The sequence below is a fragment of the Solea solea genome, chromosome 5, assembly GCF_958295425.1.
Source record: "Solea solea chromosome 5, fSolSol10.1, whole genome shotgun sequence".
NCBI lineage: Eukaryota > Metazoa > Chordata > Actinopteri > Pleuronectiformes > Soleidae > Solea > Solea solea.
Window position 1 is genome coordinate 32,122,202 of NC_081138.1, and position 26,973 is coordinate 32,149,174.

Here is a 26,973-nt window from a genome sequence, read left to right on the forward strand (position 1 = left end):
GACGATGGCGGTGGATGAAGACACGATGCACAGACTTACCGAGCGTCTGCTGCGACACAATCACATGCAAACACAACGTGCTGCTGCTGTTCAAGCTAAGCTCCGCCTCTTCTTCATCATCATTATTAACATCATCATCATCAAGATCATGAGAGTGAAGGAGCTGAGCTTCAACACGTTTAATACTCACACGACAAACACGACAACGAGAGACAGAAAACAAAAACAGGAAACGTTAAAAATTAGTGACAACAACAAACATTAACACAAACACACAAACACACAAACACACAAACACAGTCACCACCGCGTCGCTTCTACCTCTGGATGCCCTGGAACGTGCTGCTCGCCATGTCCACGATGCCGCCAGTCGGCCGCGCGACCACGCCCACCAGACCTTTACCGATGCCCTTGAAGAAACCAGCAGCCCCCTCCTTCTTAGCTCCTACACACACACACACACACATTAAATCACTGTCTGTAAAGCACACACACACACACACGTGTGAGACGTGATCATGTGACGTAGAGATGGTCGTGTTGTGTTTTCACTGAACTGTTTAAATGTTGATTTTTCTGTTTTAAACAGTAACAGAACAGTTGATGACATCATCAACTTAAATCTCCTCCCCCTCAAACATTTACCTTCCACGGGTTTAGTGACGATGCCTGTGACTCCGCCCACAACGCCCTGCAGAGAAAGCAGAGTGTGAGCTTCAGCCAATCAGACGGCTGTGACGTGGACGTCAGCCTCGTACCTTCAACAGTCCTTTTCCTCCTTTAGCCAAACTCTCTCCAAAGTCTCTGGGCGGTCGATTCATCTCCTCCCGACGTTTCTGTTGATACTCTTTATCCATGGTGATGGCGGCCAGACCTTTACCCACAGAGCCTGTGATCCTGGACACCACACCTGCAGCGCCCCCTGCAGGACCACAACCAGGAGACAACAGACAAGTCAACAGCGATTTTTACTCAACTGACGCCGACTCACTACAGGAAGTGACTCACATACCACAGGAAGTGACTCAGTCACTACAGGAAATGACTCAGTCACTACAGGAAGTGACTCAGTCACTACAGGAAATGAATCACATACTACAGGAAGTGACTGAGTCACTTCCTGAAGTATGTGAGTCATTGGCCGTTTCTCAATATCCATACTTGTGCGTACTTGCGTGTACTTGCGTACTCCCGTACTTGTGAAAACGTCATCAGCCTCAGTCCAAGTTCTGTTCCAATTCTCAAGTAAGCGAACAGCGAGGACGGTTCTCAAACCCGGAAGTGTCCTCGCTCCTCCCATTTTTACCAAGTATGCATCGGTTTTCACAAGTACGGGAGTACACAAGTACACGCAAGTACGCACAAGTATGGATATTGAGAAACGGCCAATGACTCACATACTTCAGGAAGTGACTCAGTCACTACAGGAAGTGACTCAGTTGCTACAGGAAGTGACTCAGTAGCTGACTGACAGTCACTGAGTATTATATTATCTGTATAGAAAATAACAATAATATGGTTGTTTACCAACAGTGTGACCCAACAGGCTGCGGACGCCGATCGCAAAACCTTCAGCAAACTCTTCAGGACCCTGAACAGCACCCTGACAAACACAAACATAAACACAAACATAAACATAAACATAAAGGGAAGCTACAGGAAAAGGTCTTGCTAAGTGTCTGCTAATGTTGTCTTTCTGTTTCTTTGCTAGCTAAAATCTGCTGGGGCAGTATCTGACATGAAACACCTGAAAACCATCAGTGGCTGAAACTAGTAAAAAAACAATCAAAGTCAGTAGGGTTGTGAACAGCTAATCCCTCCCTTGTCTGACTCTCAGTGGGCGGTCTCAGCCGGGTAAACGTAAGAACAGCCGCATCCAATTACTGTTCCATTCTAAAAGCAGGGGTTACGCCTGAAGCGTCAGTGGAAGCGTTGGCCCCCGTGTTCAGCCCTTCTCATGTGAAGACATTGTTGGGAAAAGACATGCATGTCCACCCAGCAAGGCCACTGAACAAAGGCAAACCTGAGCTCGGTATATACTCCATTGCTTCCCTATATAACAGCAAACAGCATCGTAACCCTGTGAACCTCCGCTCTTTAAAACATACCTCACTCACTGGCAGCTGTGGAACTGTCAGTCAGCAGTGAACAAGGCTGACTTCCTGGCTCTCACTGAGACCTGGATTAAGCCTGAAAACACCTTCTACACATTCTCCCATACCTCTCGTCCATCTGGACACGGAGGCAGATGGGTCGATTAATTTCTAACAAATGGAATCACAAACTACTACCCTCTGTCAAGTACAACTCTCCTTCTCCTCCCTTGTAGCCTCCGCTCATCCACCCTCCAGCACATTCTCCTCCCTGCCACTGAATCTCTCTGCTCCACACTGAGCTCTTGTCTGGATAACCTGTGTCCTCTATCCACCAGACCTACTCGGTCCTCTCAGCCCCGCCCATGGCTCACCTCTGAGCTGCACAAAACAGAAGGTTCCTCTGACCTAAACAAATTCCAGTCACCTGACCACCTGCTGTCACTGCTGTAAAAACTTCTTTCTACAACGACAACATTGACAACACCACTGATACCTGGAGACCATTCTCTACCTTCAACCCTCCGCCTCCACCGCCCGCTACCAACCTGACAGCAAACGCATTTGCTTCATTTTTTATTGACAAAGTGGCAGCGATCAGCAGCCAGTTCACTGCTCCTCCAGTAGAGGGCCTCACCAATCCTGCAACATGTAGCGTCCTACTACATACGCACCCTGCAGAAGTCCTTCTGCTATTGCCTCATTTACTCCTCTCTCAGAGAGCGAGGCTTCTAAACTCCTTACATGTAGCCGTCCTACTAAACACTCGCTGGACCTCATCCCAAACAACCTCCTGTAATCTATCTTTAAAAGAAGCCAGAGCGATAACTAAGTCCTCAGTACTCATCATCATCATCAGCAGCAGCAGCATGTGACGCGGTTAATCACCGTATCTAACTATTGTCCATACTCTCAAACATGGGCATCACAGGAAAATCACACTCCTGGTTCCAATCCTACCTCACTGGGCGATCGTTTACTGTGTCCTGGCTCGGTCACACAGCCTTGCCACAGGGGTGCCCCAAGGCTCAGTGCTGGGGCCTCTCATTACATTACATTACATTACATGTCATTTAGCAGACACTTTTATCCAAAACAACTTACAATGGAATTGAGTACATTTAGCCAGGGGTGGAGTCAAACTTGCGACCATGATGTCTTTCGCACACAGGGTACCGGTCCTAACCACTGAGCCACTCCACCCCCTCTCTCCTCTTTGCCATGTTCACCCACTCACATGGCTTCTCATATCACTGCTATGCTGATGATACCCAGCTGTATCTGTCACCTCATGACCACACGGTCTCTCTGTGACTCTGCAGGGATGAAAGTCCACCACCTCCAGATAAACCTCTCCAGACCTGAACTGCTGCTCTTCTCAGCCGAGCCAACGATACATCAGAACATCTGCATTCATATCCACTCTCTATCTCTGGCTCCTTCAAAGATAGCAACAAACTTAGGTGTGATGATTGTTGACCTGTTGACCTTTACAGTTCACGTTGCTTCTGTTCAATATAAGAAAAATCAGAGCGTATCGAACTCAACAGGCTCCAACTCCGAGTACAGGCTCTGGTCATCTCTCTGTTAACGCCCTGCTAACAGGCCTCCCGACCTGTGCTGTGAAACCACTACAGTTGGTCCAGAACGTGGCAGCGTGCTTGGTCTTCATGTCCCCCCCCTTTGGTTTTCATGTCCCCCCTGACTCCAGGCTCTTCTCCTGTGTGGTTCCACGCTGGTGGATCTTCCAAGCGCTACCAGAACAGGAGACGTCCCTGTCTGTCTTCAAGAAGCTCTTGAAATACCCAGCTCTTCCAAGAGCCGTCTGTCCTAGCACTTACCTTAGCCCCTCCCCCTCCTTGGCACTCTCACCCTGTCAGTCCACTGTTCCTATCTAGTTCTTTCCAAGACTTCTTCTCTGCTTATTCCTCTGTTGTAAGTCACTTCTGCTAAACGCTTAAATGAACATAAACAAACACAAACCAGCTCTCTTTTTAATCTAAGTATCATTTTAACAATGTAATGATGTTTGACGTAAATGTTACCTGAATAGGTTCGTAGAAGAACGCCTCCACGCCCTCAGACAGACCTCGGATCAGTCCAAATGGGTTCCCTAAGACGTCCAGACCCAGAACCAGGACGTACATCTGCCTCAGGAACTGCAGGTGTTTAAAAACATGAGTATAACATGTGACACACTGTAGAACGTTTGAACCTGGAGGGGGCAGCAGAGGACTGATGATCACAGTCTTTTTATACTTTTCTCTCCTCTTCATTCATCTTATTATCTTAACTTATTATCAAAAACCACGATTGTGATTGGTAGTTCAACCTCGCAATCACAAACTGGTGTAACAAAGAAAACAACAAATGAACTTTACAAGTGAGAATTGCCACAGTTTGATTTAAATAAAACAGAAAAATGACATGTTCACATTTAACAGGTGTGAGACAGAAGTGACAGGAGGCGGGACAGTTTCACCTGTTCACTGTAGTGTCGAATCACCGCCCACATCAGCTTCTCTCTGCGATAAAACTGATACTTCACCTCGAAGAACGCCAGTCTGTCAGAGACAAAGAGAAGGTCGCAACATTACTGCGACACTACGACTCATGTGACCTGACGACATCAGCATTTAGCCTGTACAAACAGGAAGTGATGACAAAGGGAACCGCCCACTTTCTCTGAACACAGCACAGAACGAGAAGAAGAAAAAGTGAGTTTCTCACTTAAAGATGATGTCGTCAACGTCAGTGAGTGTCGCCCCGATACTTTTCAGCAGGAGATTCAAAGATTGAACAGCTGCTGTTTCCTGAGCCGAGTCTTCACCGCTGGAACCCAGAGACAGACTGAGATGGAGCTGAAACAACAACAACAACGAGAGGAAGCTGAAACAACAACAACAACGAGATGAAGCTGAAACAACAACAACAAAGAGATGAAGCTGAAACAACAACAACAACAACAACAAAGAGATGAAGCTGAAACAACAACGAGATGAAGCTGAAACAACAACAACAACGAGATGAAGCTGAAACAACAACAACAACAACAACAAAGAGATGAAGCTGAAACAACAACAACAACAACAAAGAGATGAAGCTGAAACAACAACGAGATGAAGCTGAAACAACAACAACGAGAGGAAGCTGAAACAACAACAACAACGAGATGAAGCTGAAACAACAACAACGAGATGAAGCTGAAAAAACAATAACAAAGAGATGAAGCTGAAACAACAACAACAAAGAGATGAAGCTGAAACAACAACAACAATAACAAAGAGATGAAGCTGAAACAACAACAACAACGAGATGAAGCTGAAACAACAACAACAACGAGATGAAGCTGAAACAACAACAACAAAGAGATGAAGCTGAAACAACAACAACAAAGAGATGAAGCTGAAACAACAACAACAACGAGAGGAAGCTGAAACAACAACAACAATAACAACGAGATGAAGCTGAAACAACAACAACAAAGAGATGAAGCTGAAACAACAACAACAAAGAGATGAAGCTGAAACAACAACAACAACAACAAAGAGATGAAGCTGAAACAACAACAACAAAGAGATGAAGCTGAAACAACAACAACAACGAGATGAAGCTGAAACAACAACAACAACGAGATGAAGCTGAAACAACAACAACAAAGAGATGAAGCTGAAACAACAACAACAACAAAGAGATGAAGCTGAAACAACAACAACAACAACAAAGAGATGAAGCTGAAACAACAACAACAACGAGATGAAGCTGTGTGTGTGTGTGTGTGTGTACCTTGATGGGTGAGATGTGGAAATGTTCAAAGAAGCTCAGTCCTGACGTGTCACTGAGCGACGCCTCCATCAGCTCAGTCTGCAACAGCTGCACATCTTTGTCTATGAGCCGACTCTGAAACACAAGCAACATCTTCATCTTCAACATCGTCATCATCACCATCACCATGATCATCTTCTTCACCTTTTGTCTGTCAGAATCAGAGCCTGCAGGGGGCGCTAACAGAGCCAAGATGGCTCCCAGGAAACCCTGATCGAGCTTCACCGCCATCTCCTGAACCAGAGCCATGAAGTACCTGACGAAGCACAGACACGTTTGCTGAGTCATCACATGCAGACTGACAGACTGCTGAGTGGAAATGTGCTGAGTCATCAGGTGACACTCACTTGACCTGCATGACACTGCTGTGCTGGTTGAACCTGGTGATGATTGACACGTCGATGAACGGCTTTGGCTCTGGAGAAAAAAAGAGTTCCAGGTCCATGTCAGCTGATAACTGACCTGTAGATAAGCCCTGCCCCCCTTAGCTCATTCATTAACTCATTCTTGGTTCGCGTTGATAAAACATGGTTCTGGTTCTGACGGATCAGGTTAAAATGAGGGAGGAGCCACACTGAGTGACACTGTGACATCAGCAGAAATGAGCTAACATTAGCTAGCATTCATTATGGTTTGTGAAATCAGAGGAAAATGGGGCGGAGCCTCAGATGACTCACCTGAATCTAGAGCAATAGACTTTGGTGGAAGAACTGGATGGAATACGATGGGGAAGATGGCGCCGTGGAGCTGATTGTCCACCTGGACACGTGAGAGACAACAGGTGTGTCTGTGTGTGAGTGTGAGTGTGTGTGTGTGTGTGTGTGTGTGTGTGTGTGTGTGTGTGTGTGTGTGTGTGTGTTTACCTGCAGCCAGTGTAGCTGAGCTCTCAGACTGCGTTGATGTTGTGATTGTTTAAATTCCACCTGGATCCCTGACAGGAAGTTCCTTCTCACCTGGCAGGAAAATGGCTGACGCATCATCATGGTGGCTCCGCTGAGGTTCACCTGAAAACAAGTGACATCACACAGTCTCAGTCTGCACATTCATATACCATCTGTGAACATGTGGGGGACCTCTGACCTCCAGGTTTGTCTCCAGTTTGACCCAGCCCCCTGCCGCCTTCCCGCTCAGCTGACTCTGGTAGGTTTTCTCCAGAAGGTTGATGTTCTTCTGACTGAACGGCTTCCAACGATTCTTCGGTTTCATCTCCCACACGACACCTGAGCTGTGACACAGAGACACCTGGTGTTCACCTGGTGATGTGCAGGTGTACCTGATGTTTCCAGATGTTTACCTGGTGATGCCTACGTAAGCGATCTCCTGTCGGTTGCTGTTGTTGACCAGTGACAGTCCGAGGTTTTGTAGAGACACTTTCACTTCCTGTTCAAACTGTTCCAGCTCCTCAGCCTGACGGGCCTTCGTCACCACGGCGACGTCCTCTGTAAACAGCACCACTCGTTGGCGTCCGTCCAGAAAAGAGACCCAGTGGACCTGAGACAAGCTTTCACAGGAGAACTGACCGAACTCATCCTGGACAGAGACAGAAAGAACATGAGTGAGCAACAAAAGTATGTGACGTAGATAAAGACCTGATCATGTGACATAGATAAAGACGCGATCATGTGACATAGATAAAGACGCGATCATGTGACGTAGATAAAGACGCGATCATGTGACGTATATAAAGACGCGATCATGTGACGTAGATAAAGACGCGATCATGTGACGCAGATAAAGACGCGATCATGTGACGTAGATAAAGACACGATCATGTGACGTAGATAAAGACGCGATCATGTGACGTAGATAAAGACGCGATCATGTGACGCAGATAAAGACGCGATCATGTGACGCAGATAAAGACGCGATCATGTGACGTAGATAAAGACCTGATCATGTGACGTAGATAAAGACGCGATCATGTGACGTAGATAAAGACGCGATCATGTGACTTAGATAAAGACGCGATCATGTGACGTAGATAAAGACGCGATCATGTGACATAGATAAAGACGCGATCATGTGACATAGATAGAGACGCGATCATGTGACATAGATAAAGACGCGATCATGTGACGTAGATAAAGACGCGATCATGTGACGTAGATAAAGACCTGATCATGTGACGTAGATAAAGACGCGATCATGTGACGTAGATAAAGACGCGATCATGTGACGTAGATAAAGACGCGATCATGTGACGTAGATAAAGACCTGATCATGTGACGTAGATAAAGACGCGATCATGTGACTTAGATAAAGACGCGATCATGTGACGTAGATAAAGACGCGATCATGTGACGTAGATAAAGACCTGATCATGTGACGTAGATAAAGACGCGATCATGTGACATAGATAAAGATGCGATCATGTGACATAGATAGAGACGCGATCATGTGACATAGATAAAGACGCGATCATGTGACGTAGATAAAGACCTGATCATGTGACGTAGATGAAGACGCGATCATGTGACGTAGACAAAGACGCGATCATGTGACGTAGATAAAGACGCGATCATGTGACGTAGATAAAGACCTGATCATGTGACGTAGATAAAGACGCGATCATGTGACGTAGATAAAGACCTGATCATGTGACGCAGATAAAGACGTGATCATGTGACGTAGATATCGGAAACAAAGTGACAGTTCAGTCTTCATGTCCCTGCAGCAGTTTACAGACCTTCAGCAGGTTCAGATCTCCTCCCTGATCCCTGCAGGTCCAGGTCAGGGTCCGGACACCTGTCGGGTCGTCCCACACAAACCGCCGAGCCTGACCTGGTTTCAGCTCATGAACCACAGCTGAGCCGCTGACCAAGACACCAGACAAACGTTTCTTTTTACTTCATCTCACTATTTCTCAAATTCTCCAGAGCAAATAAAAACATGTGACCCCTGACCTCTGTCTGTAGCTGATGGTGATCCAGGGGGTGTGGTTAACCAGCAGGGCGGGAGCGGCTCCGTCATAATAGTCAGTGAAGCTGATGACGGTGGAGTGATCGGAGATGTTGACCTCCATGATGATCCCACCACACTGGAAAACACACACACACATACAGGTGTGAGCGCTGAACAGGAATGAGGAGCTGTGATTGGCCGAGCAGACGCACTGACCATGTCGAGCCTCAGCAGGGTGCCGCTGTCCTGACGGTTGAAGGAGAACAACTTAGAGGAGGAGTCAGAACCAACCACACGCACGCACAACTTCCCCGAGCTGTTCTCTGGCCACAGGGGGGCGCACTGCAAAAAAAAAACAACAACAACAACAAGAGAATAAATGATGTTACGACAGAGTGAAGCTGATTGGACGGTTGTCACACTCACCTCAGTGGACGGGATGTAGTGCCACCTGGTGGCCGAGTGGCTGCTGACTTCTCCCACCTCCAGCTCGAACGAGGACTTGTTGACGAGTGTGTAGAAAGGACTCATGGTGACAATCCTCGTCAGGTTAAAGCTGCTCATCTGGATACTCACGCCCACCTGAGTGACAGAGACATGCCCACTTTGTTTAGAAGGCAGAGCTGGAGTGGTCAGAGTTGAAGATGCTGAGATTTTGTTTGGGCGAGACCACGATGGGCAGGATTTAGAATGAGCATCTAATCCAGGGTTTGGACATAAAGTCGGAGAGTGAAGGTTGACAAGTGGAGACAGAAGCTCAGCTGTGGCGCCTCCTAAAGGGAGAGGCTGAAACATGGAGAAGGTAAATTTGTTACCAGAAAGTCCACGTTGTTTGCAGGACAGCGAACACAGCCGTAACTTCCCACAGTGTCCAGAGAGAAACCGTCAGACCAAGAGCTGGTGGACACGCACAACTGGATCTGCAATGACCAACAAGAACAGCTGAGTCACGTCTGAGTCACGTCTGAGTCCCAACTGTGTCACAGCTGAGTCACAACTGAGTCACGTCTGAGTCACAACTGAGTCACGTCTGAGTCACGTCTGAGTCACGTCTGAGTCACGTCTGAGTCACGTCTGAGTCACAACTGAGTCACGTCTGAGTCACGTCTGAGTCACAGCTGAGTCACGTCTGAGTCACGTCTGAGTCACAGCTGAGTCACGTCTGAGTCACAACTGAGTCACGTCTGAGTCACGTCTGAGTCACGTCTGAGTCACAACTGAGTCACGTCTGAGTCACAACTGAGTCACGTCTGAGTCACAGCTGAGTCACGTCTGAGTCACGTCTGAGTCACAACTGAGTCACGTCTGAGTCACGTCTGAGTCACAACTGAGTCACGTCTGAGTCACAACTGAGTCACGTCTGAGTCACGTCTGAGTCACAGCTGAGTCACAACTGAGTCACAGCTGAGTCACGTCTGAGTCACGACTGAGTCACAACTGAGTCACGTCTGAGTCACAACTGAGTCACGTCTGAGTCACAGCTGAGTCACGTCTGAGTCACAACTGAGTCACGTCTGAGTCACAACTGAGTCACGTCTGAGTCACAGCTGAGTCACGTCTGAGTCACAGCTGAGTCACGTCTGAGTCACAGCTGAGTCACAACTGAGTCACGTCTGAGTCACAGCTGAGTCACGTCTGAGTCACAGCTGAGTCACGACTGAGTCACGTCTGAGTCACAACTGAGTCACGTCTGAGTCACAGCTGAGTCACAACTGAGTCACGTCTGAGTCACAACTGAGTCACGTCTGAGTCACAGCTGAGTCACGTCTGAGTCACAGCTGAGTCACGTCTGAGTCACAGCTGAGTCACAACTGAGTCACGTCTGAGTCACAACTGAGTCACGTCTGAGTCACAGCTGAGTCACGTCTGAGTCACAGCTGAGTCACAGCTGAGTCACAACTGAGTCACAGCTGAGTCACAACTGAGTCACAGCTGAGTCACAACTGAGTCACGTCTGAGTCACAACTGAGTCACAGCTGAGTCACAACTGAGTCACAGCTGAGTCACGTCTGAGTCACAACTGAGTCACAGCTGAGTCACAACTGAGTCACGTCTGAGTCACCTTGTTCTTGCTGAAGAGCGTCTTCTTCCTGAAGGAGAAGAGGACGATGTCCCGGTGATCTGCTGGATGTTTGACGCTGACGTCCTCGGCTCGGTACTGCAGCACTCTCAAAGTCTTGTTGATGATCCAGTACGGACTGAAGAGCGACACCAGCAGGTGGCTCAGCCTCTTGGCCACGTGGACGCTCACGTCCACCGTCATGCTGGTGTCCATGTCACAGGTAAGACACACGCAGAAGAACTCGGGCATTTCCTGTTTGATGCGTAGGTGTCCATGCCAGTCCCGGCCCTGGTATCTCATCAGAACCATCGACAGAACCTCACCAGAGACACGAGCGTTCACCAGATCTGATGTACTTCCTTCCTGAAGGTCGTAAGAGTCTGCAGAGCTCTAAAACAGACCAGACCAGATCAGATCAGATCAGACCACACCAGACCAGACCAGAATGATTCAGTTTCAAGGATTTCTTTGTTTCATGAGCAAAGAAAGCAGGAAATATTCCCATTTAAGAAACTTAAACAGTTTTCAAACAAACTCTTCTTTGTTTCTTGTGTTGTAGCACTGATCATTTTTTACCTCCATCATGTAGCGGACAGTGTATGGCAGCAGGTTGCGCAGCGTGACCATCGGGTGCAGGTGGATGATGTAGGCGGGGTCCCAGTCTTCTTCCCCGTGGTTAGCGATGTGTCTCAGGGCATCGGGGACGGCCAGCGTGCTGACCATCAACGGCAGGAGGCTGCTGTCCATCGCAGGACACTGCAGGATAGAACGCACCTCAGAGCTGTGGTGGACCTGCTCCTTCCAGGACACGCAGGTGGACGACGGAGCATACTGAGCATCCAGTGGACCCGCTGGACACACAAACAGCTGACACCTGGAGGACACACGGAGAACAACAGCTGCTGTGAGACTTGTCTCTGCTGGACTGAAGGTCAGAGACGCGTCACTCTACCTGTACGACTCCAAGGTGACATGAAACTCTCGCTCGGGCTCGGCCTGTCCCACGCTCTGCAGACTCCTGGACGTGGGACAGAACTTTAGGACAACGAACGGCACCGAGAAGTGATTCTTTATCTGTGACAAAAGATTAAAGGGACATGTTAGAGCCATATTTACGTTAGTTTAAAATACATTTTATTTCAATTACATTATATAAAAACTATACAGGGCCACACGGTGGTGTAGTGGTTAGCACTCTCGCCTTGCAGCGAGAAGACCCGGGTTCGAGCCCCGGTTGGAACAAGGGCCTTTCTGCATGGAGTTTGCATGTTCTCCCCGTGTGTGCGTGGGTTCTCTCCGGGTTCTCCGGCTTCCTCCCACATTCCAAAAACATGCAATGTGGGCATAGGTAAATTGGACACTCCAAATTGACCATAGGAGTGAGTGTGAGAGTGAATGGTTGTTTGTCTCTATCTGTGTGTGTGGCCCTGCGATGGACTGGCCAACTGTCCAGGGTGTACCCCGCCTATCGCCCCATGTAGCTGAGATTGGCACAGCACCCCCCGCGACCCTCTGGCGGAGGATAAAGCGGTAGATGATGACTGATGAGTGAAAAACTATACAAAACTGATTGCTATTTCATCTAAGTGATGTTTATGTTTTATTCTAATTTATTTCAATATTAAATATATGTAGTATAATTTTGAGACAAGGGAGGGATGCAGGGCAGCTGGTAGAGAAGAGAGGGGTGGGACGGTGGAACTGGGGATCGACGTTGTTTTCGACCTCACGTAATCCCTGTTATGCTTCATTACATATGTTGTGAAAAGTCTAAATAAACTAACGTAAACAGAGAAAGAGACTTGGTGCTTCATTAAGCGGTCCCCTGTAAAAGCGAAGTGGTTTGAAACTAAAGTTTAGAACAGTTTACATGAAACACTGACATCAATAAATAAGAATGACGGGGAAAGTGCGGGACTGTTGACCTGACAAACTTAAGATTAACATTTAAGGCAGGGGGAGGGGAACCAGCAGCCAGTGGGACCAGGTTCAGGACTGAAGAACAGGTTCAAAGTCAGACTAAGGAACAGGTTCAAGGTCAGACTGAAGAAAAGGTTCAAGGTCAGACTGAGGAACAGGTTCAAGGTCAGACTGAGGACCAGGTTCAAGGTCAGACTGAGGACCAGGTTCAAGGTCAGACTGAGGAACAGGTTCAAGGTCAGACGGAGAACCAGGTTCAAGGTCAGACGGAGAACCAGGTTCAAGGTCAGACGGAGAACCAGGTTCAAGGTCAGACGGAGAACCAGGTTCAAGGTCAGACAGTTTTGCTCTAAAGAATCTTGTTACTGAGCAGCAGAGACAGAGAAAGCGTGTCCCGGTGACCTCTGACCTGCAGTGGAGAGCGGACCGTGATGACCTTGTTTCCCTCGGCGGCGTCGACCTGCAGCAGCACAGACACGACCTCCTGCAGCATCGGCCCACGGACATTATACAGGCCACGCCCAGGTGTGTCCATGGCAACGTTTGAGATCTCACTGAATCCAGAGGGAACTGTGGAACACACGCACACACGGTGAGAGACACACACACACATGGACACTCTCTCTGTACCCGTGTGTGCGTGTGTGTGTGGAGGACACTGACCGATGGTGAGGGTGAACAGGCCGCTCTCCTGACGCTGCAGCGCAGACAGTTTCCCCCGTGACGAGCTCTCCAGCGCCGAGTGTTCCAGGTCCACACTCTGATCCACCGCCAGCTCATGGAGTTTACCCTGCGACGGCGCCCCCACCAGTCTGAGGTTGGCACTGTGCTGCACAATGAGTGGGATCCCCAGAGAGTTCCTGATGGTGAACGGAGCTTTTTCTTTCAGAGAGTAGTTGAAGGTGGAGGCTGTTCCTTCAGAAAACACCTGATCGACAAGAAATATCATCAATGACTTTTTTTTTTTTTTCTCAATGACTCAATGTGTTTTTATATATGTGGATATAAAGCTGCACACACTGTAAAACACACTGTGAATACACTGTAAATACACTGTAAAACACACTGTGAATACACTGTAAAACACACTGTGAATACACTGTAAAACACACTGTGAATACACTGAAAATACACTGTAAAACACACTGTGAATACACTGTAAAACACACTGTAAATACAGTGTAAAACACTGGGAATACACTGTAAAACACACTGTATTGACACCTTGGCAAGGTTGTGGAAGACGCTGAGGCTGCACTGAGACACGGTGATGTTCATGGTGTCTTTGGAGCAGATGTTGATCAGCGTCCGAGGTTCAGGAAGAATCACAAACTCGTCTCCGTGAACTGGACTCTTGTCCTGGAGCGGGTTGTTCTTCATCTGCAGGGACAGAGACGAATCATCTTCATTGTCGTCATCATCAGACAGCTGCTCGTAAGTGAACGACTTTAAACACGTAAATGTTAAATCAGAGAAACGTGTTTGACCTCGAGCTCCAGGTTCCACCTTCGACTTCCACCGTCCACTCGTTCGATCAGCGGCTCCCACACTGCATGGACCTCATTAAAGTAGTTCACCTGCATGGACAACAGGTGGCGTAATTACATCATCTCCATCTGAACACATGCTGTTATCATCAGATGTTTATGTTTCAACTTTTACTCAATCCACAATCTCACACACACACACACACACACACACTCCACCTTCTTACCTCCAGCGTCATGTTGGCTCTCAGTCGCAGCAGAGACGACCAGTTTCTGGCAGTTCCGGTGAATGAGGACTCGGCCAGCAGCAGTGGGACGGTCTGGTGACCCAGACCAGACTCCAATGTGACCTGCACCACCTGTACAAAACAAAACCCACCGGATCATCAGGACCATGTTCTGGAGAACGTGTCTCTCTGAGAACATGTCGTGTCTCTCTGAGAACGTGTCGTGTCTCTCTGAGAACGTGTCGTGTCTCTCTGAGAACGTGTCTCTCTGGAGAACGTGTCGTGTCTCTCTGAGAACGTGTCGTGTCTCTCTGAGAACGTGTCTCTCAGACGCATCAGGAGTCTCAGTACCTTGACCTCGGCGGTGAAGTTCTGGTCCTGGTTGCGTCCGTCCTGCTCTCTGAAGGTCTCGGTGACTTCTGTGGCCTGGTCCACTCCCAGGAACCAGTAGTTACATTCAAAGACGTTCATGACTGACCACAGGTCAGAGACGCCGGCGGCGTCTGGACTCTGCTGCTCAGGCTGCTTTGGTGTCATGGCGGCAGTGATGGTCATCACCGTGTTGAGGATGAACGGAGAGATCTGCAGGACAAAGACGCCGGAGAGGATGTTACTGATCCATCCATCCTTTCATAAACAATCAGTCAACAGATCAATAAAAGAACCTTGACGATGACTTCCTCCACCGCCACTGAGCCGCTCAGCGGTTGGTTGGGATGGGTTCTGGTTTCCAAGGCGACCGAGCAGGGTTTCAACACCTGATGGACAGAGTCAGAGTGATGAGTCACCATGTGACTGCTGAGTCATGTGCTGACCTGCTAAGTCATGTGACCTCACCGTGGTGACAGCTCTGCTCTCCTGGTCTCGGATGAAGGGACAGGCGAGGACTCTGAGTTCCCTCAGGTCGGCCCTCATGTTCTGCGTCCCGTCGTCTTCAGTCTGCAGAGTGACATCACACTGAAACGACGCCACCAGGGCGGGGGCGTCTGCCTTCATCAGGCTGGCCACAAACACCACCTCAGGGTCCACCACCACCACCCGCAGGCGTGTCCTCAGCATCGACGCTGCAGGAAGACCAACGTCAATAACATCAGAGACATGCCACTCCCCCTTCTGTCTCAGGGTCTTACCGTTCTTGGCATCAGGCCGAGGTTCGGCGGTCTGTCGCAGTCTGTCACCGGGCACTGAGGCGGTGGGCGGGGCTAAACTGGGGGGCAGAGCCTGCAGGAAGAAGTCTGCGACGGCCATGAGGAACTCGACGCTCGCGCACATGTAGAGTTTGTGGAGGACGGACACGACCTCTCTCTGACCTCTGCTCTGACGATACGTCACGTCGATCATCGAGTCAGAGCTGAGCTGTCTGCGACCCACCATCCTACACAGACACAGACACAGAGGTCACACGACTCACCGTGAGGTCACGCGACTCACCGTGAGGTCACGCGACTCACCGTGAGGTCACACGATCCATGCCGGTCCTCAGGTCATCCAGAGTGCAGTCGGTCAGAACTGTGGTGACCTCCACGTCTCCAGCTCTCAGGATTCTACCCGACGTCGTCAGCTGCTGCAGCGTCAACTCACCCAGTCTGAGGTTCTGCTGGTGCTGCAGAGACCACAACATCACACAGTCACAACCAGGTCCGGTCAGAGCCACCAGAACCAGGGTCTCTGTCACTGACCTGTGTGGGCTCAGTGCTGCTGAACAGAACCAGAGCCAGAGAGTCCACTTTGAACCTGAAGTTGACCGACTCCGGAGATCCGTCTTCACTGCTGCTCGTCCTCACCGCGTCATCTGTGACAGAGAGGACACACAGTGACCTTTGACCTTAAACCTCTGATATGGTCATATTCTCCGCTCAGACCTGTTGGAGCGCCCCCGACAGCACGGATCCGCACACTGGCCTCCTCCTGTTTGGGGGCGCTGTGAACCAGACTGTCGGCCTCGCCCAGATTCTCCATCAGGATCCGGAGCAGAACCTTCAGGTCCTCCTGACTCAGCGCCACCTGCAGGTGCACACACACACACACACACACACAGAAACATCATTGACAGATTATGAACTGTTGTTTGATTCACCACCAGCAGAGGGCGCACATCAACCACAGAACAGAAGAAGTTACAAAGTTACATCACACAAACTTCTATTATTTATTGATTATTAAAGAATCAGGGAATGAAAACATGAAATGTGAATCTACAAACCTTTCACCTCTCCTCCTCCTCCTACCCCTCTCCTCCCCCTCTCTTCCTCCTCCTCCTCTCACCTTCATAGGCTTCAGATCTCCATCCACCTCGACAGCAGCCATCTTATTGTACCAGGCGGCAGAAAGGTTCCTCCTGATGTTCAGGTGAAGGTTGACGGGCTCCAGCAGTTCTGAGCTCACAGTGTCTGTGTCTGTGTCTGTGTCTGTGTTCGTCCTGGACAAAAACAACAATTCAATTCAATTCAATTTCATTTGTATAGCGCCAAATCATAACATACATGATGCGTCTCTGGTGTCTGTGACGTCTGTGGTGTTTGTGGTGTCTGTGACGTCTGTGGTGTCTGTGACGTCTGTGGTGTCTGTGACGTCTCTGGTGTCTGTGACGTCTGTGGTGTTTGTGGTGTCTGTGACGTCTGTGGTGTCTGTGACGTCTGTGGTGTCTGTGACGTCTCTGGTGTCTGTGACGTCTGTGGTGTTTGTGGTGTCTGTGACGTCTGTGACGTCTCTGGTGTCTGTGGCGTCTGTGACGTCTGTGACGTTTCTGGTGTCTCTGGCGTCTGTGACGTCTGTGGTGTCTGTGACGTCTCTTGTGTCTGTGACATCTCTGGTGTCTGTGGCGTCTCTGGTGACTTTGGTGTCTCTGGGGTCTGTGGTGTCTGTGACGTCTGTGGTGTCTGTGGCGTCTGTGACGTCTCTGGGGTCTGTGGTGTCTGTGATGTCTGTGATGTCTGTGACGTCTCTTGTGTCTGTGACATCTCTGGTGTCTGTGGTGTCTGTGGCGTGTGTGGTGTCTGTGGTGTTTGTGGTGTCTGTGACGTCTGTGGTGTCTGTGGTGTCTGTGGTGTCTGTGACGTCTCTGGTGTCTGTGACGTCTGTGGTGTGTGTGGTGTCTGTGACGTCTGTGACGTCTCTGGTGTCTGTGGCGTCTGTGACGTCTGTGATGTCTGTGACGTCTCTTGTGTCTGTGACATCTCTGGTGTCTGTGGCGTCTCTGGTGACTCTGGTGTCTCTGGGGTCTGTGGTGTCTGTGACATCTCTGGTGTCTGTGGTGTCTGTGGCGTGTGTGGTGTCTCACTCACCTGGACAGTTTGAGCTGTGTCAGCTGCACGTCCATGTTGTCGATGACGGCGGGCAGTGGACACCCGTCCACCGACAGCAGTGAGAAGCTGTTCCCCACCGTGATCAGACCCAGGTCCATCACCAGTGCATTCTGGGAGGTGGACGACTGCGGAATGATGATGAGCGGAGCCTTCAGCTTGATGTCCAGGGACAGACGGAAACTCTTCTGAGCAAAGTCTCGGACGCTGGACGCCGCCTTCTCTGCCGCCTGGGCAGTGGCGGCGCTCAGAGCCTCTTTGGCCGTCTGGAAGTTGTCCACAAACATCTGAGGGACAGACAGATAGAGACACAGAGAGACAGAGTTTAAACAAAAGATTTGATGACGTGGGATTATTTACACCAGTGATGATGAGGTGGGATTATTTACACCAGTGATGATGAGGTGGAATTATTTACACCAGTGATGATGAGGTGGAATTATTTACACCAGTGATGATGACGAAGAGTGAGCCTCACCATCAGAGACATGAAGAACCTGTGCAGGTAGACCACCTGCACACAGCCCACGTTCAGCTTCACTCTGCCGTCAGTCTTGGACGTGTCGGTGTATCCGGCGCCGTCTGTGGCCTTCGGGGTCAAACTCATGGTAAAGCTGAACACCTCGTCTCCCACGATGGAGATGGCCTGTGGGACAGAGAGGTCAGAGGTCACAGTGTGCATCACACAGTCACACAGTTTCCTCTCTGCAGGGACTGACTTTCTTGTGTACGGTTTTTGGATCCACGTTGAGGACAATGACATCGCGAAGACAGGCGGACAGGTGCGTCTGTGGTCCCTGCATCAGCAAAGATCCTTGAATACCTGCGGGACACGACGTGGGCGTTAATTACGTCACATCAGAACCATGAAGGACGGCAGGTCAACAGTTCTGGTTCTGACCCTGGATCTTGATGTCGGCCATGTTGGAGCTCTGGTCACACACCAGGACGTTAAAGGCTCCGAGTGTCATCATGACCTTCAGGTCGATGACCTCAGTGTCCACAGGTGACAAGATGGCAGCTGATAACACACACACACACACACGCAAAGAGATTAAACTTGTGCTTAACCTGTGTGTGTGCGTGCGTGCGTGCGTGTACTGACTGGACTTGTTGGACGTTGTCCTCTCTTCTGTCTTTGGTCTGACCTCTCTGTCCATGGTCACATGATCAGAGGCCAGGGCAGCTGACAGGAAGTTGATGGCAGAGACCAGCGCCTCCGTGTGGAGCATGACGTCCAGAGAGGTGAAGGTCACCTGACACAGAGAGACACTCAGTGACTCGTGAGGTTCTGATCCATTAGAACCAGAACCTGGTCTTCTGTGTGTGTGTGTGTGTGTGTGTGTGTGTGTGTCTCACGTTCATCATCTGCTCTGTGTTCTTGTAAATGCTGGAGAAGTTTGGTCCAGCGCGGTCGGCCTGAGGAGAACCACACACACACACACAGGAAGTTGATTGTTGATGCACAACAGGTATCATGTGACAGGAAGTTCAATTCAATTCAATTTTATTTATATAGCGCCAAATCATAACATACATGAACTCAGGTCTGAACATAGACAACATCAAGGAGAGCAGAGAAACACAACAGTTCACACAATGAGCAAACACTAGGGGGCAGTGGAGAGAAGAAGAAATCTCTGACAGAACCGGACTCAGAGATGTGCAGTCATCTGCCTCGACCGGTTGGGGTGAAAGGAAAATGGGGGACAGAAAGGGGGGGGACAGAAAGGGGGGGGACAGAAAGGACAAGAGGGAGATGAGGTAGAGACAGAAGAGAGAGAGAGAGACCAGGAGCAGATACACAACAACTGTATCAGGTTACAAGTTTATACAGTTAATGATATCGACTTTTACTTATAGCACAATAATAATGGTGATGATATGTATGATATGGATAGCCTCGAAAACTGGATCTGGATCCTGCAACCTGCAAGATGAGAATACAGAGAGAGAGAGAGAAGGAAGGAAAGACACAAACTAGGGAGAGAAAGAGACAAGGTTAATGACATATAAAAAGTCATAAGCATATCCTGAGTGTGAGAGAGTGAATGTGCGTGCACCACAGGAAAATCCCCCAGCAGTCTAGGTCTATAGCAGCAGAACTAAGAGCTGGTCCAGGTTTCCCTGAACCAGCTCTAACTATAAGCTTTATCAAAAAGGAAAGTTCGAAGTCTAACTTTAAATACAGAGAGAGGCTCCGCCTCCCGAACTGTCAATGGTGATGAACTGTCAAGTGATGTCATCACCTTGAAATACTGCACTTTGAGCAGTTCGGCTCCAGACTCCACAGACGAGCTGATGAGACACAGAGGTCGTCCACTCCGGTCTGAAAGCACAGGACAAGACTCAAGAGAGTGCTGTGACTTTGACCTTTGACCTTCGGCCAAGCAAATCTAAACAGTAAAATCCCAGAGTCCAAATGAATGTTTGAGACACGAGTCTGACCTTTGAACTCCAGGCAAGTCATGGTGATCTTCTTGATGTACGTGGTCGCACACATGTCGTACTTCCTGACTTTGGTGTCAATGCCCAGCTGAGACACATGGAGGACAAGGAAGGACGAGTCACTGTGGACTCTGGACTTCTTCAGGGTCAACACCACCTGGACGACAAGGGACAGAGTCCATGAGGACACATGAGGACCAGGTGAGTCTCCTCTCATTCATTCATTCATTCATTCATCTTCACTCACCTCTTTGATTTCAAAGTTCAGCAGAACATTGACCGTGTTTTCTGTCACACCTTCGTTGGTGGGCGGAGTCACGGCTGATCCCGCCTGCAGTGACATGACATGCGCCTGCTGCTCAATAAGCTCCGCCTTCTCTGGAGAGACAGGAGCCGTTTAAAAAAGTCACACCTGTTTGTGTGTGAGCACATGAGTGGTGACATTTCCCATAATGCTCTCTGAGCGAGCTCACCTGTGGACACCTGTCTCTTCACGTCCATGTTGTGCTCTTTACTTCCCTCAGAGATGTTCTCCACCAGGATCTTCATCAGCACCCCGAGGTCTTCCTCACCCAGACTCATCTAAACAAACAAACACTTTGTTACGTTCGTCACGGCTCGGTCACATGACGCGGTTACATGACACGGTCACATGACACGGTCACATGACACGGTCACATGATGTTCACGCGGCCGCCGGCTCTGAACGTACATTGAGTGAGCGCAGGACTCCCTGGACCTGGACTCCAGGGATCTTGGTGAACCAGGAAGCAGCCAGGTTTCTGGTAATGAGCAGCTCAAAGCTGATTGGCTGAAGGATCTCAATGTCGCGCTGAGACGCTGAGTCTAGATTCAGGCAGGTCCTGAAAAAACCCAGAGTCCACACGGGTCAGAAATGTAGCTGCTAATGCGGCTAACATGCTAACATGTATCCTGAACTTAATACGAACAATTCACTTAACTGTTGCGATAAACATTAGAATCTGCTTTTAAAAAATAAGCGTGGACATTATATTTATGTCAGAAACATCACAGACATAACTCATGAAGACGCAGCTCCCCCTGGTGGTTCTTTAAAATAAATAAATACTGAAGTCATTTATGTGAAATACTGATGATGCAAAGTGCAACAATACAGCAGACACCCTCTGTCCTCAGACCCTCTGTCCTCAGACCCTCTGTCCTCAGACCCTCAGAAGAGCCACAGACGGACAGTAGATCTCGTAGATACCTGGAGAGTTTGAGCTGCGTCAGCCTCACGTCCATCTTCTCCACCACCGGCTGCACAGAGAAACCATCAGAGGGCAGCAGTGAGAAGCTGTTCCCCACCGTGATCAGACCCAGGTCCATCACCAGTGCATTCTGGGAGGTGGATGACTGTGGGATTATGATGAGCGGAGCCTTCAGCTTGATGTCCAGGGACAGACGGAAACTCTTCTGAGCAAAGTCTCGGACGCTGGACGCCGCCTTCTCTGCCGCCTGGGCAGTGGCGGCGCTCAGAGCCTCTTTGGCCGTCTGGAAGTTGTCCACAAACATCTGAGGGACAGACAGACAGCGTCATGTGATCAACAGGATATGAGGTTCAGCTTCATTCCTGTCTCATTCACCTTCACTGATCAACCTCAGCTTAAAGGGACAGTTCAGGTTCAAGTGTTAACTTTATTGATCCTAATGAGGTCAATTCATTTATAGTAGAGAGCAGAGAGTGTGTGTGTGTGTGTGTGTGTGTGTGTGTGTTCACAAACCTCAGTCTCACAGTGAGATAAAGATGTGATCATGTTTTTGTTAAGTTGCTAAAATCTGTTTTTCTTTGAGTTTTAAATGACAGTGTCGGTGTGTGAGGGGGCGGAGTCAGCTGAGTCATACGACCTGAACTGTCCCTGTAAATGACTAATGATGTCATTAATGTAAGGAATGTTTGTGTTCACACAGGCAGAGGTCATGTGACTGATGGGGTGTGGTCATGAGTGGAAGGGGGCGGGGTTAATGATGTACATGTGAAAGTGAAGAGCGTTCCCTCGTCTTCTCTCCTCACTCTGTCAACGTTCAGGGCGTTTGTTTTGAGGCCGTCACAGTCTCAGACGGGTGGAGACAAGCAAGTTTTAAAAAAACAACTAAAACAAAAATTAAACATCTGTGACCTTTAACCTTTTCTAACTTCCAAAACCTGGAGCCATGAAGTCATGACACAATAAATTAAATATCAATCTTTGGTGCTCAAGTATGGACGATATACTGATATATTATATACATTTGTCTCATCAGAATCATCACAGAGAAGTAAAGTAAGAAGTAAACGAGTCCTAACGACGACGACACGCTGACCCATAAACTACAGTATATACTGTATGAATGTATCATAAGCTATCAATCATATACTTTTATAAAAGTATCGATACTTTTCTGAAACGACGAAAACGTTGTTACATTGGTTAAACCACAGCAGGCTCACAGAGATCAGGTTTTGTGTTTCACAAAGACCTGGTTACACCAAGATCAGGACCAGTGTTAAAAGCAGGTGCAGGTAAGAGCAGGTTGGAGCAGGTGAAGGTGCAGTGAAGCTGAAGCAGGTGTTGGATGATGCGAGCAGCAGCAACAGCGTCTGTGTCTGTGTCTGCATCAGCGTCTGTGTCTGCATCAGCATCAGCGTCTGCATCAGCGTCTGTGTCTGCATCAGTGTCTGTGTCTGCATCAGCATCAGCGTCTGCATCAGCGTCTGCGTCTGCATCAGCGTCTGTGTCTGCATCAGCATCAGCGTCTGCATCAGCGTCTGTGTCTGCATCAGCATCAGCGTCTGCATCAGCGTCTGTGTCTGCATCAGCGTCTGTGTCTGCATCAGTGTCTGTGTCTGCATCAGCGTCTGTGTCTGCATCAGCATCAGCGTCTGCATCAGCGTCTGTGTCTGCATCAGCGTCCATGTCTGCATCAGCGTCTGCATCAGCGTCTGCATCAGCGTCTGTGTCTGCATCAGTGTCTGTGTCTGTGTCTACATCAGCGTCTGTGTCTGCATCAGCGTCTGTGTCTGCATCAGTGTCTGTGTCTGTGTCTACATCAGCGTCTGTGTCTGCATCAGCGTCTGTGTCTGCATCAGCGTCTGTGTCTGCGTCAGTGTCTGCGTCTGCATCAGCGTCTGCATCAGCGTCTGTGTCTGCATCAGCGTCTGTGTCTGCATCAGCGTCTGTGTCTGTGTCTGCATCAGCGTCTGTGTCTGCATCAGTGTCTGTGTCTGTGTCTACATCAGCGTCTGTGTCTGCATCAGCGTCTGTGTCTGCATCAGCGTCTGTGTCTGCGTCAGTGTCTGCGTCTGCATCAGCGTCTGCATCAGCGTCTGCATCAGCGTCTGTGTCTGCATCAGCGTCTGTGTCTGCATCAGCGTCTGTGTCTGTGTCTGCATCAGCGTCTGTGTCTGCAGCAGCGTCTGTGTCTGCATCAGCGTCTGTGTCTGCATCAGCGTCTGTGTCTGCATCAGTGTCTGCATCAGCGTCTGTGTCTGTGTCTGCATCAGCGTCCGTGTCTGCATCAGTGTCTGTGTCTGCATCAGTGTCTGCGTCTGTGTCTGCATCAGCGTCCGTGTCTGCATCAGTGTCTGTGTCTGCATCAGTGTCTGCGTCCGTGTCTGCATCAGCGTCCGTGTCTGCATCAGTGTCTGTGTCTGCATCAGTGTCTGCGTCTGTGTCTGCATCAGCGTCTGTGTCTTCATCAGCATCAGCGTCTGCATCAGCGTCTGTGTCTGCATCAGCGTCTGTGTCTGCATCAGCGTCTGTGTCTACATCAGCGTCTGTGTCTGCATCAGCGTCTGTGTCTGCATCAGCGTCCGTGTCTGCATCAGTGTCCGTGTCTGCATCAGTGTCTGTGTCTGCATCAGTGTCTGCGTCCGTGTCTGCATCAGCGTCCGTGTCTGCATCAGTGTCTGTGTCTGCATCAGTGTCTGCGTCTGTGTCTGCATCAGCGTCTGTGTCTTCATCAGCATCAGCGTCTGCATCAGCGTCTGTGTCTGCATCAGCGTCTGTGTCTGTGTCTACATCAGCGTCTGTGTCTGCATCAGCGTCTGTGTCTGCATCAGCGTCTGTGCCTGCATCAGCGTCCGTGCCTGCATCAGCGTCCGTGTCTGCATCAGCGTCCGTGTCTGCATCAGCGTCCGTGTCTGTACCTCGTCAACAGACGAATAGTGAAAGCAAAAAGACGTCTGGAAGAACAGGAGACATCAGCACGACAGAAGACATGAGACAATAATAATACGAATAACAATAATTATAATAATAATAATAACAACAACAACAATAATAACAACAATAATCATAACAATAATAATAATAATAATAATAATAACAACAACAATAATCATAACAATAATAACAACAACGACAATAATAATAACAATAATAATAATACAGAGATTTCCTGACCAGCAGCGACATGAGGAACTTGTGCAGGTAGACGATGCGGATGCAACCCAGACGCAGCGTCACTTTCCCGTCCACCTTTGACGTGTCACTGTAGCCGCCGCCCTCCGTCGCCCCCGGAAACAAGGACAGTTTGAAGCTAAACACTTCCTCACCCACAATGGACACGGCCTGGGACACATGTCACATGACTCATCAATAACACAGAGCAGGTAAATCAATACTTCCAAAAGTGGACGATGCTTGCACCTTCCTGTGGGCGGTGCCAGGGTTCACATCTATGACCACGATGTCTCTGAGCCGAGCAAACACCTCGGTCTCCTTCGCCTGCACCAGCACAGACGCATGGATTCCTGCAGGGGGCGACAGTGACAGAGGTGAGGCTTGTGATGCCGCGTGTCTCTCACCTGCCGGCCGCCTGACTCTCGCTCGTACCCTGGACTCTGATGTCGGCGATGCTGCGGCGATCGTCACACACTTCCACGTGGAAACAACCCAGCGTGGCAAACAGCCTGAAGCTGAAGACGCCGCCGTCTCTGAAGCCTTTAGATCCTGGAGATAAAAAACATCACTTCCTGTCTCACACTCACACACACACGCACACACAAGGAGAACTCACCTGTCTGGCCCCGCCCCGCCCTCTCCACCTGCTTTTTCACATCTCTGTCTCGGGCGGCGGCGAGCTGCGGCGGCAGAACACGGTTCAGGAAGCTGATGGTGGACAGCAGAGCTTTGGTGTGAAGGAGGAAGTCCAGAGAGGAAAACTCCACCTGAGAGCAGGTAAACAACAACAACAACAACGTTTAACAACAATGTTTATCGCTCCAACAAAGTTTGTCACGGAAACCTCTGCCTACCTTCAGTGTTTGTTCCGTGTTGTCAAAGAGTGTGTGAAAGCTTGGTCCACTGGGCTCAGCCTGCACGACAACACACACACGCACATGTGTGACATCACTGATCCTGACAGGTGAACAGGTGGGGGTGTGGTCAGTGCTCACCTTGACAAACTCCACCTTCAGCAAGTTGGAGCTCTGCTGCTGTGACGAGCTGATGAGGTGGAGCGGACGACTTCTGTCGTCTGAAACACAACATTTAATCAAACACACGTCAAATCAAGACTTCAGCAAAGAGACTCTGACCTCTGACCTCCACAGTAGTCCAGTGTGACTCCACGCAGGTACGAGGTCACGCTCAGGTCAAAGCTCCGCCTCTTCCCTTCAGCTCCCAGCTGACAGATGCTAAAGGACAGGAAGGTCTTCTCCTGCTCCACCTGCTGTGTCAGCTCCAACAGAACCTGAACGCAACAGCACGTGACGGGTGAGACGTGACGGGTGAGACTCGAGGGGTGATACGTGACGGGTGAGACGTGACGGGTGAGACTCGAGGGGTGATACGTGACGGGTGAGACGTGACGGGTGAGACATGACGGGTGAGACATGATGGGTGATACGTGACGGGTGAGACGTGACATATGCTGACCTCTCTGACTTCAAACTTGAAGTGAAGGATAGTGAGCTCCTCCTGCGCCGAGCGCTGGTGATCTTCATCCATGGACTTCTCACTCGTGTCTTCATCAGAGTCTGAAACAAAAACCACAAAAAATATTTATCTTTACTTAAAAAAACTATCAGAATGACCGTTAGCACTGACCTGTTTCCATGGCGTCCAGGAGGGTGGGGGGGAGGCTAAGTGTTCGCGGTCTGGCCTCTACCAATGACGGCACCTGTGGAGGGAAACGCAGTTCAAAGGTCACTGCCTAAATATCACCTGTGACCCTTTAACCCTGCCCCCAGACGATCACTGGACTAAAACAAGTATACCTTCTCTGTGGGGGTGGAGGGGGAGGAGTCCATGTTGGGCAGGGGGATGCTGTTGACCAGCTCCAGGACGTTCTGGATCTTCTGGTCTGAAATCTTGATGTGCAGCAGTGGCAGCTCACCAGACACTTTGAACCTGACAAAAAACAAGAAGCCAAGGTGAGTTCGCAACAGGTGAGTCAACAGGTGAGTCAGCAGGTGAGTCAGTAGGTGAGTCAGTAGGTGAGTCAGTAGGTGAGTCAGTAGGTGAGTCAGCAACAGGTGAGTCAGTAGGTGAGTCAGCAACAGGTGAGTCAACAGGTGAGTCAGCAACAGGGGAGTCAGCAGGTGAGTCAACAGGTGAGTCAACAGGTGAGTCAACAGGTGAGTCAACAGGTGAGTCAGCAACAGGTGAGTCAGTAGGTGAGTCAACAGGTGAGTCAGCAACAGGAGAGTCAGCAACAGGGGAGTCAGGAGGTGAGTCAACAGGTGAGTCAGCAGGTGAGTCC

General features: G+C 49.5%; 1 protein-coding gene across 6 annotated transcripts in view; it reads right to left on the bottom strand.

The window, feature by feature from the left end:
• vps13c (vacuolar protein sorting 13 homolog C) overlaps window positions 1-26,973 on the bottom strand; it is a 42,993-nt gene that overhangs the window by 4,333 nt on the left and 11,687 nt on the right. For 3 of the 6 annotated variants that reach the window (XM_058630217.1, XM_058630214.1, XM_058630218.1), the window contains 56 exons: window positions 26,489-26,621; window positions 26,319-26,391; window positions 26,148-26,248; window positions 25,815-25,962; window positions 25,667-25,746; window positions 25,526-25,585; window positions 25,288-25,438; window positions 25,104-25,220; window positions 24,918-25,021; window positions 24,672-24,839; window positions 21,497-21,801; window positions 20,978-21,128; window positions 20,739-20,847; window positions 20,513-20,643; window positions 20,266-20,422; window positions 20,067-20,146; window positions 19,177-19,236; window positions 18,923-19,073; window positions 18,719-18,838; window positions 18,537-18,640; window positions 18,296-18,463; window positions 17,800-18,104; window positions 16,781-16,934; window positions 16,378-16,519; window positions 16,195-16,307; window positions 15,967-16,118; window positions 15,353-15,890; window positions 15,181-15,273; window positions 14,867-15,097; window positions 14,516-14,647; window positions 14,289-14,378; window positions 14,026-14,181; window positions 13,465-13,729; window positions 13,211-13,371; window positions 11,834-11,955; window positions 11,458-11,755; window positions 10,882-11,271; window positions 9,635-9,739; window positions 9,246-9,401; window positions 9,036-9,161; window positions 8,822-8,955; window positions 8,605-8,731; window positions 7,213-7,448; window positions 6,999-7,143; window positions 6,782-6,922; window positions 6,596-6,677; window positions 6,266-6,335; window positions 6,063-6,174; window positions 5,880-5,993; window positions 4,824-4,954; window positions 4,576-4,657; window positions 4,139-4,252; window positions 1,528-1,603; window positions 759-922; window positions 646-691; window positions 322-445 (listed from right to left, as the gene is read on the bottom strand). In XM_058630217.1, coding sequence (XP_058486200.1) covers window positions 322-445; window positions 646-691; window positions 759-922; window positions 1,528-1,603; window positions 4,139-4,252; window positions 4,576-4,657; window positions 4,824-4,954; window positions 5,880-5,993; window positions 6,063-6,174; window positions 6,266-6,335; window positions 6,596-6,677; window positions 6,782-6,922; window positions 6,999-7,143; window positions 7,213-7,448; window positions 8,605-8,731; window positions 8,822-8,955; window positions 9,036-9,161; window positions 9,246-9,401; window positions 9,635-9,739; window positions 10,882-11,271; window positions 11,458-11,755; window positions 11,834-11,955; window positions 13,211-13,371; window positions 13,465-13,729; window positions 14,026-14,181; window positions 14,289-14,378; window positions 14,516-14,647; window positions 14,867-15,097; window positions 15,181-15,273; window positions 15,353-15,890; window positions 15,967-16,118; window positions 16,195-16,307; window positions 16,378-16,519; window positions 16,781-16,934; window positions 17,800-18,104; window positions 18,296-18,463; window positions 18,537-18,640; window positions 18,719-18,838; window positions 18,923-19,073; window positions 19,177-19,236; window positions 20,067-20,146; window positions 20,266-20,422; window positions 20,513-20,643; window positions 20,739-20,847; window positions 20,978-21,128; window positions 21,497-21,801; window positions 24,672-24,839; window positions 24,918-25,021; window positions 25,104-25,220; window positions 25,288-25,438; window positions 25,526-25,585; window positions 25,667-25,746; window positions 25,815-25,962; window positions 26,148-26,248; window positions 26,319-26,391; window positions 26,489-26,621 — 8,298 coding nt within the window. Of the gene's footprint in view, window positions 1-321; window positions 446-645; window positions 692-758; window positions 923-1,527; window positions 1,604-4,138; window positions 4,253-4,575; window positions 4,658-4,823; window positions 4,955-5,879; window positions 6,012-6,062; window positions 6,175-6,265; window positions 6,336-6,595; window positions 6,678-6,781; window positions 6,923-6,998; window positions 7,144-7,212; window positions 7,449-8,604; window positions 8,732-8,821; window positions 8,956-9,035; window positions 9,162-9,245; window positions 9,402-9,634; window positions 9,740-10,881; window positions 11,272-11,457; window positions 11,756-11,833; window positions 11,956-13,210; window positions 13,372-13,464; window positions 13,730-14,025; window positions 14,182-14,288; window positions 14,379-14,515; window positions 14,648-14,866; window positions 15,098-15,180; window positions 15,274-15,352; window positions 15,891-15,966; window positions 16,119-16,194; window positions 16,308-16,377; window positions 16,520-16,780; window positions 16,935-17,799; window positions 18,105-18,295; window positions 18,464-18,536; window positions 18,641-18,718; window positions 18,839-18,922; window positions 19,074-19,176; window positions 19,237-20,066; window positions 20,147-20,265; window positions 20,423-20,512; window positions 20,644-20,738; window positions 20,848-20,977; window positions 21,129-21,496; window positions 21,802-24,415; window positions 24,452-24,671; window positions 24,840-24,917; window positions 25,022-25,103; window positions 25,221-25,287; window positions 25,439-25,525; window positions 25,586-25,666; window positions 25,747-25,814; window positions 25,963-26,147; window positions 26,249-26,318; window positions 26,392-26,488; window positions 26,622-26,973 lie in introns of all 6 variants that reach the window. The other 3 variants (XM_058630219.1, XM_058630216.1, XM_058630215.1) reach the window with 3 other exon arrangements.